Source organism: Notolabrus celidotus, chromosome 8, assembly GCF_009762535.1.
Source record: "Notolabrus celidotus isolate fNotCel1 chromosome 8, fNotCel1.pri, whole genome shotgun sequence".
NCBI lineage: Eukaryota > Metazoa > Chordata > Actinopteri > Labriformes > Labridae > Notolabrus > Notolabrus celidotus.
In genome coordinates, this window is record NC_048279.1 from 9,325,374 (window position 1) to 9,335,373 (window position 10,000).

The 10,000-nt window shown below is 39.0% G+C and overlaps 1 protein-coding gene across 1 annotated transcript in view; it reads right to left on the minus strand.

Moving 5' to 3' along the window:
* Positions 1–9,581: 9,581 nt before the first annotated feature.
* The window catches only part of LOC117817581 (zinc-binding protein A33-like), a gene marked incomplete at its 5' end in the record, with an annotated part of 1,197 nt that continues 778 nt past the window's right edge, over positions 9,582–10,000 (minus strand). Inside the window, one exon of the mRNA XM_034690335.1 lies at positions 9,582–10,000. This exon is cut by the window's right edge and continues 778 nt beyond it. Within this exon, the coding sequence (XP_034546226.1) occupies positions 9,582–10,000 (419 nt within the window).

Here is a 10,000-nt window from a genome sequence, read left to right on the forward strand (position 1 = left end):
CTGGCTAAAAATAGTTCATCTCTAAACCCTGTGCACACTCAAAATAACCAGAAGTTGTCCATCAATCCTAGAGGAGAAATCATGGTCAGATAATAGCTGATGGGTTCTGTGATTGATCCAACACAAACATTAAAAAAACACCTTCTATCAGACCGCAGTAATCTAGGACAAATTAAGTCTTCTTTCTGTTTTGAATGTTTGAATGTCAATCAGAGCTTTTCAACACATGTGACTTTCCTTTACACCTGGAGATCCTCCCTCAGCCTCCCTCATAATGTGTCCTGATGCCTTCCCTGTGGGTGACATGCCATAAAGGAGAGTTGTTCACATTCACAGTAGCTGATAGGAGCGCTCGGCACCATCACAGTGACGATTACTCATTCTTAAAATAAGTGCTTTGTCCCTTTAGAGCTCTCTGGACGGAGCTAATAGTCGCCATCAGTGACAGAATAAGTCAAACAAATGCTGCTGGTAATGATGAGCTATACGCTCAGCCTCTGCAGACCTCACACTGAATATTCACAACAATACAAACACACACTGACCTCTCTGACCTCACACACACTCACACACACAAGGGGAAACTTATTAGGTTATTATCTTTCCGCCCCATAAAATAGGAATAACTTAAAGCGCCGCCGCAATTAATAACCCAACTATAAATCTGAATATTCCCCATGAATATTATTCTATATTACTCACACACACACACAGCGATCAGCGAGGTGTACGGGAGCAGGGAGAATGATAAAGCCATCAGAGAACGTTCTGGATGAAGTGAGCCTAACGTGAATGTGTGTATCAGAGCATGTGAGTGTGTGTGTGCGTGCGTCCCATCAGAGTGTGTTCTGCATGGTGGCTTTATGCATCAACACACTGATGCATTCTGCGTCTCCGTGTTGAGAGGCCGTCCCCAGTCGTATGTGCTGGTTAAATCAATGCTCTGCCCAGAACACACACCGCTGTCTTCTGATGTGACCTTGCTGCCCATTACTTCAATAACACAAACACACTCACACACACACATTTAAAGAGAGAGATATTTTACCACTATATAATAGTGCTATCATTCCTTTACAGTCTTAAGGAACAATTTGACCATGACTTTAAATCATTTCTTTTTTTTCTAGTCTGTGTTTCTCTTAGTTTTGGCGATTTTCCTGGGTCATCCACAAGAAAAATTGTTCATGCATGACTACTTAAAAATATTGACACTGTGGTGTCTGATCTCTTTTCTCAATTGGTCTGATAATGACAATCCGAGGATGCAGCCACTTTGCAGATAACATGCTTGTTAATTGGTTTAATTGCATGGGAATATTATAGGGAACCACTTAACAACATTGCATCCCACTTAAAGCTTGTCTGAGTTGTCCCATATTACCTCTTTTACTAGTGAGTAAATAATGTAATGTCATACAGACCACTCACCTTATAACTGCTTTCCCCATTTTCAGATAGCTAACACTAACTGTTTTTCCCTAATGAGGTACGAAGCCTTTAAATTATCAAAAAACAAGAACAAAAAAATATGTACTGTATATATTTCTTTATAAATTGTCATGTATTGTGGTGTAAAATGCTGTCTAATCAAAGAGATGTGTACAGTGGCTGGGAAGTGCAATGCACATTTACAAAGGATGAAACACGTTTACGAAATTGGAGACAAATTTACATTTTGGAAAACATTTTAACATTTTATGAAACAAAATGACGTTAGCATAACATGTTTACCAAGGCCAAAACACTTTTACAAGCAATGAGACAATTTTACAAGCCCCAAAACAAATTAACAAAAGGCAGATTCTGACGGAAAAGTAGCGTTCCAACAATTTTCAAAATAAAAGACCTCTGTAATATGAAAATGTTCAACAGCCAGGGAATTAATATATATTTGACATTAATAACCCTGTTTCCACTAAAATATCTTGACTCAGACTGATAAGAGAATACCTCAAAATGTGTTCCTACCAATCCCAGCTATATCTGATTTGGAATTTCAAAATAAAAACCATTGGCAATTTAGCATATACATTTATTTTAAAATTCCAAATCAGATACAGCTGTGATTGGCAGGAACACACTTTAAGGTGCTCTGACATCAGCGAATCAAAACAGCTATATCTAATTAGGAATCTTGAAAGAAAAAAAAAAAATTGGAAAAATAAACACATACATTTGTTTTGAAATTCCCTGGCTGTTGCACATTTTCACATTAGAGACGTCTTTTATTTTGAAAATCGTTGGTACATTCCCATCCCTTCAGAATCTGCTATTTGTAGATTTGTTTTGGGACTGGTAAAAATGTTCCATCGCTTGTAAAATTGTCTCACTGCTTGTAAAAGTGTTTCAAATTTTTTAAATTTATGTTCTCAAATTTAAATTTGTTTTGGCCTTGGTAATAGTGTTTTGTTTGTCAACTTTGTAAATGTATTTTATCCTTTGTAAATTTGCATTGCACTTCCCAGCAACCGTAGAAATGACTCAACATCAAACTCTAAAAGAGCATGCACTGATGTCACTCCCCCGCCAAAAGTCAGAGCTGAGACTCGGCCACCTTATTCAAAAAGGACTGGATCTCAGCCTACCCTATGTGCATAATAATAAATCAACATAGCACAATTTATATTAAACTGAAAATTAAGATGTTACAAAGTGTAAAGTAAACCGGGTCATTGTAATTGACCCCCCATTTTATGACTCATACAGCGGACTAACTATTCACGGACAGGGTGAAATCTTTCCCTGCATTAAGCATGGGGAAAACTCGTCTTTAGATTGACACTTTAGGGCAGGGGTTCCCAAATTTTTCAGACCACAGGCTTCAGATCAAGCCTAGAATATAGATGTTGAATGTAGCTTCATCCGTCATTTATCTGGTCTGCAGAACAATTGCCACCTACATTTACATGTGGCTGTGTTTCCTGTACTGATGTTTTTGTTAATTAACTGTTAACTAACCCTAACTCTAACCTCAACCCTAGGAGTCATCTAGCAACAAAGAAAGGCAGAAAACTAACGAAAAATGTGTTTGCAAGGTTTTTTTTCAAATTGAATTACTTTTTGTTAATAAATTTACAGCAATGGACAATATATGAAATTTTACATGACTTAAAAAAAAATAAAAAAATCTTGTGACCCCCAATTAGTGTCTGGTGACCCCCACTTTGGGAACCCCTGCTTTAGGGTACCCCAAGACATACTTTATATATAGTAGACCCTGAGAGGTAACTTAAACATGTTTTAGGAAAAGAGAAAACTGGCCTTTTTCTAAAGAAGGGAAACTGGCTTTCTTTGAATCTGAAGGTTACCTTTAAACAGACCATGTGTTGGAAACATAGACCGTATAATATATGAAAATAGACTCAGAGAAGTCCCCCATTGGTTTCTGAAGCAGAGTTTTGTAAATGATGACTCTATCTGACTCTCAGATGATCTAACTAAAGGCAGAGAGGTGAAGTTGAGGCGGGCCTTTAACTTCCTCATTAACAGCTCCAGTGTGCCCACCTTTCAGTCAAGTCAGCCAGACCTTTACATATGCAAATCTCTTAATTTAAATGTCTTCAAAATTAAAGAGTTATAAAAAAAATCACCACCATATAGTGTGTGCTGATAGAGAAGTTAGCTTTTCAGACCAAAGTAATTTCTGTACCAGGCTGTAAACATGTTTATTTCTGCTATAAAGATCAGCTATTTTGAATGAGTGTGTGTTGTGGCCTCCTGTGCTTCTACAGCCAGCCTCAAGATGACACTTGAAGAACTGCAGTATTTAAGTTGCTGCTTGGTTAGAAAAGTTTTACTCATAAGAGGCTTTGGGAGGAAGAAAACCAGTCTGGAAACAGACCATATGACCGTCTCTAAAGGGTACCTTAAAACAGATACTTTAGTTTGAGGTTATGTTGTTATTGGATGTCACATTTCATTTTAAAATATTCAACTTAAAGCTCCAGTGAGGAGTTCTAGCTGATCATGTCGGTGTATCTGGATATGAGGTACAAAAGCAAACAAAGATCATCAGCATGAAGGTTGAGTGTTACTATACTGATTCTTAATGTCACAGTGTAAGGTGTGTGGGCTACTGAGTCACTGTGCGCTGCCACAACAAAATTTGATTATATACTTTCTACAGCAAAGATTCTTGATGAGTGATACATTTGAAGGAAGGGAGATGAGATTTTTTGAGGTACCGTTCTGTCTACAGGGGGCGCCAGAATTCACATAAAGCAAAAGATCCTCAACAAAATAATCCCTTCATTTATTTCAGAAAGGAACATATGTAATTGACTAATTCCTAACTATGGCATTCATTTGTCTGTTTTAACCTTTTCAGTGTCCACAACAACATTGTTTTTTTGTTATTTGGCTCAAGTGACCATCTAAGTTACATGACAATGTTTACACCCTCATATAAACCTGCTCATCCTCTCTTCTCCACCTCTAACCTTTACTAGATGTTAGATTCAGATGTGTCAAGCATGCTATCATTCTCCCTCATTATCTCTCTCTTGCACACACAATGCTGACAAAGTGGGGTCAGGACCACTGATTACACCCCCACTTTATACGTTATCCCTCGTTCACTGTCCTGCTTTTTTCTCTCTGTGTCTTTATGTCTTTGTCCCTTCCTCTGTTCTCTCTGATCTATGTCCTGCAGCTCAATCTTTTAGCTGCAACACCCGCACGCTTCTCCAGTCGGCTTCAATTCCCCCTGTGCAGATACCATCAGAGGAGAGGAGAGGAGAGGAGGAAGCTCGGTTTCCTGACGTCTCTTTCTCACACACACTCGCACCAACACACACACTCATGCACATCATAGCCACTCAGCAGGTTGACAGATGCGTTAGGACAATAAAACAGTTTGTAATAGAGGTAATATGATTTAAAATACTATCTATTAGCCAGGATAGGCCTGTCAGGTGTGTGTATGTGTGTGTGTGAGATAAAACAATGAAGATGGCAGAGAGAATATAGGGCCGCACATCTAAATCACACTGCACTACACTACACACATACACACGGTACAATTCATCCCATTAGACAACACAGATCTTACCCTGGAACCGATCCTGTGAATACAGATACACTCACAGACACACACCTGCACACTGAGTTTATACAGTGCCAATAAGATCCATATGTCACATGAACACTCCTGATAAGACAGAATATAGTGAGCAGTGAGAGACCTGTAATACATATCTCATAATAATAATGTTAGAAAAGGAATAAACACTGCACACCGTTCAAACGGACTGAAAGATTTAAAGCATGAGACAAATACTGACTTGCACAGAAGAAACAAATTTACACACACATTCATTAATAACTGCAAAGTATTAAGATGTCTGGTGCTGAGATTCAATGTTTAGTTCACTAATAAAAACATTAACCTGGTTCTGTAGGGATAGAGTTGTAAGTGCTCTCTGTTTTCATTGTGGTCAGCAACAGATCAGAAAATCAAAGACTAACAATGACCTTTCCACCCGTCATAGACCTGCCTTATTGTAGAAATCAAAGTCTCAGTTTAGGTCATAGTCTGTATTACAGTTTTTCTCAGTCGCTTTGGTATGGATTACCTGCAAAAGACAGTATCTTGCTCAAAATCCTTAGTTCATCTCTCAGAAGTAAATATCTGTGTCAATGAACATGTCAGTGCCATCAGCATGACAAGTCCTTGTGTCATTGTGTACGGATAAGACAGTCAAACTGTTTAGTCATGTTGTCAATATAACAGTGTACTCTGGAGGGACGTTCTGATGTTAGCTATGGCTAAAGTTTTGATGACAGTTATTGTAAATTGTAAGTTACACCTTAGTGTATGTGGGAGATTGATTGCAAGAGACTGGACAACATTCACATTTACGCTTTTACTGTTTGTACTTTAATTTGTTGACAGATCATGTCATTGCAATAAAGAAAGAAAAAGACATAATGTGCATAGCACAAAGAAAAAAAAACTGAAGTAGAAATGTGAACATAGGGGAAACTGTACATGCAGTGCCAAAGGAATTACAGTGCAGTGCAGTCTTCCTACACCTCCTGACGTTCCTGTCTGTTGGGCCTTCGTTAGAGAAAGTCAAGATTCACCTGGGAGCAATTTACTAATTCAGAACAGATTTAGAGAAAAAGTCTAATGTAAATGTACAGAAAGATGACTGAGATATTCTGACAACATGTTCAACCATTTTGCATGTGAAGACTTATGCAATGAACTAATGCCTAAATGTTGTGGAGGGTGAGACTATTCAACAGAGACCCATTATAATACATTTTGATCAACATGACATAAGCATTTTATAATGTAGGAAACAGCAGATAACTGTACATAATCATTTGCATGGATGTACCAAAGCATTTGCAACTTGTTCAAAGAAATGAGAAACTGCTTTTTTGCTGTGCACAAGTGACGCAATGATGTGAAGATTAAACAAGTAGTTTTGAGAATTTTGAGAAATGTACCAAAGCGACTGAGAAAAACTGGATGACAATGGATGACATGACAGCTCCTCAAACGTGAAGTCAACACATTTGAAGCTCCCCCTGCTCCAAGCATGAACCTTTTCATACATCACACTGCAGGCAAACTGCAGGGTTCTTTAGTGGCCAGCAGGGGGGACGCCACATTTTGTAAACCTTTTCCTGATGTTCTTTATTTGTGCTTTTAAGTCTTCAAAAAATGATGTCCATTTTGTAAATTAGGGTACAATTTAGAGTCAAACGGATGATAACGCAGGGTATTTCGGGATTTAGTATTTAGGTGATTTAGGTTGTGGCTACTTGTGATTGAGGTGCCACTCACAGGGCGGCCTGTTAACCAGAAAGGAGGTAACAATGTGTATTAACTACAACCTCTGTCCTTTCTGGCCCCCTCAAAAAAAGTAAACAATTTTTTTTTAAAAGATGGCAGTGGCCAAAATGCCAAACTTTAGGCTCCACGTTGTCTACTGTTGGGTAGACACGTGTTCTCCAAGCGCCAACCACTGGCAACGAGCATTGAAGCAGATAAGGAAGTTTAAAAATTGCAGTTCATCGAGTGTCCACTTGAAGCTGGCTCAGGAAATACCAGAAACCACATACACACAAATTCAAAAAAGCCGATCTTTACAGCAGAAATAAACATGTTTACAGCCTGGTACAAAATTAGGGTTTAGTCTGAATAGGTCATTTCTCTATCGGCACACACTGTACGGGGGATTAAGATTAGGAGTTTTGCATAATTAAGGACACAGCTGACTTGATTGAGAGGCAGGAACACTGTAGCTGTTGGCCGGGAGGTTCAAAGCCCCGCCCCTTTACCTCACACTAGCTCAACAGCAATTTTGTTTTGTTCAGAATTTCCAATATGGCTCCCATCGACGATTGGCTTCAAAATAGCACTCAGGAACAGATGGGTGACGTCTCGGATACTACGTCCATTATTTATACAGTCTATGGTGTACACTTGTACAGTCTATTATTAAGACTTTTTCAAAGGAAAAGAAAACCCAGAATAAAAGGGTTAATTACTAATGAAAGAATTTATATAAGAACGCATTGCTTCATTTAATGGGGTTGTGTCTGAAATCTGTGGTGATAACCATTCAGCCAATAAAGAAATAACTGAGAATATCTGGCTTGTTTCACTCTGACCCAAACATTCACACTCTCAGCACAGATAAGACAGAAAATGGAGCGAGTCTGAGGGAGAGTAAAAGGGGAAAAATAGAGAGCCATAAGCATCAGCCGCTCAGATAGCCTTTAGATGGAGTAAAAACCTCTGGGCGAGCTGAGGAGATAGAAGACATATCAACATGGACAGAGAAAATAAAGCAGCTGTGGAAAAACAGAGCAGTGTTTGCACAATCCAATTGAGCTGACACTTTTTCAGCCACATACCATTTTCTGTTGTTTACGGCTTTATGAGTGGCCAACCCCAGTGTGTGTGTGTGTGTGTGTGTGTGTGTGTGTGTGTTGTTGAGTGTGTGCGTGCATTACACTGAGCGTCTGACCTGCATGTGTTGGTGCGCGTGCGTGTGATTGAGGCTGATAGATGTTGACAGCTGCGGAGAATCACTTTCCTGTTGGTAAAACAGCATATTGACCCCGCGGCCCCTCCACAGAGAGAGGTGAGCCGAGCTGAAGCCCAGCAGGCAGAGTGGGGATGACATCCAGCTGAGGGCTGCGCCTGAACCCACAGCATCACACTGCCCCACAGAGAACTAAAACACCCACACACACACACACACACACCCACACAAACACACACACACACACACACACACACACACACACACACACACACACACACACACACACACACACACACACACACACACACACACACACACACACACACACACACACACACCTACAACCATCACACAGAGACAATATATGAGGCCAATAAAGAAGACTAGGAGGTGATGCACCCTGTAGTAGCTATATTGGAGGTTCACATTCCAGGTCAGACAGCCATGTTTTTTTTTAAATATTTTTAGCATATCATGAACTGACAGATATGTTTAGAACTAAATCAATTAATCTTGATGCTTTAAACAAAATAGGAATAAGCTCCTTAAAGCAACTTTTGAATAATCAGGCACTCAGACTGACATTTTGAACACCATCTTTGTAACACTTGATCATCGTGACTTTAAATGTTCCATTAATATTTAAATGCTATTTTTCAAACTGAGCAGAACAAACAAAAACTCAATTCGGCTTCAACCTTCATTGATTTTTAAAAGAAAAAAACGTCAGCTCCTGAAACAAAATATCTGAGAACCTGATTACAAAAAGAGAGAGAGAGAAAATCCACTTCAGTGACTGAAACTGAGACAAGATTCATCTTTTGATCCTGAAGCTGAAAACATGAGATCAGAACAACATAAGAGACTGAACTGACTTCATCATCATCATCATCATCATCATCATCATCATCATCATCATCATCATCATCATCATCACCATCATCAACATCATCATCATCATCATCATCTAAAAAACATCATTGACGTCATCATCAACACGAATACCATCATCATCAACATCACTATCTTCATCAACATCATCATCAAAAACTTCATCAACATCATCATCATCATCATCGTCATCATCATCTTCATCTTCATCATCAACATCAACGTCATCATCATCATCATCATCATCATCTTCATCATCAACATCATCATCATCATCATCATCAAAAACATCATCGACGTCATCATCAACACGAATACCATCATCATCAACATCACTATCTTCATCAACATCATCATCAAAAACTTCATCAACATCATCATCATCAATATCAATACCATCATCATCATCATCATAAACATCACTATCTTCATCAACATCAACATCATCATCCTCATAATCATCATCATCATCATCATCATCATCATCATCATCATCATCATCTTCATCATCAACATCATCAACATCATCATCATCATCAAAAACATCATCGACATCATCATCAATACCAATACCATCATTATCAACATCACTATCTTCATCAACATCAAAAACTTCATCAATACCATCATCATCATCATTATCATCATCATCATCACCTTCTTCTTCATCATCATCTACCTTTACTGTTTCACTGATACAGAGACCTTCACTGATAATATCTTCAGAGGATTATCCTCATCATCAATCCAAATGTATGGAAACATCTTGTGAATGAAAGTGTGTGTGAAGGTGTGTATGTGTGTGTTGGTGTCAGGATCAGAGAATGAAAGCTTTCCTCTGTCCCAGTCCAGATGAACTCTGATCCTCTGAGGAAGTCCTCTCACTGACAGAACAACAAACTCACCTGACGGGGTGAATGCTCTGTATGTATTCATAAAAAACGCTATCCTCCATACTCCAGAGTCAATGTTACCCTTCCTGTCTGCAGACTCCTCACAGACACCCAGTTCCCACCACGTGTTCTGTCCAACCTCGACGTCCCAGCTGTGAGTCCCTGAGTTGAAGCCCTCAGAGCCCAGGACGCAGCTGTTATCAATCC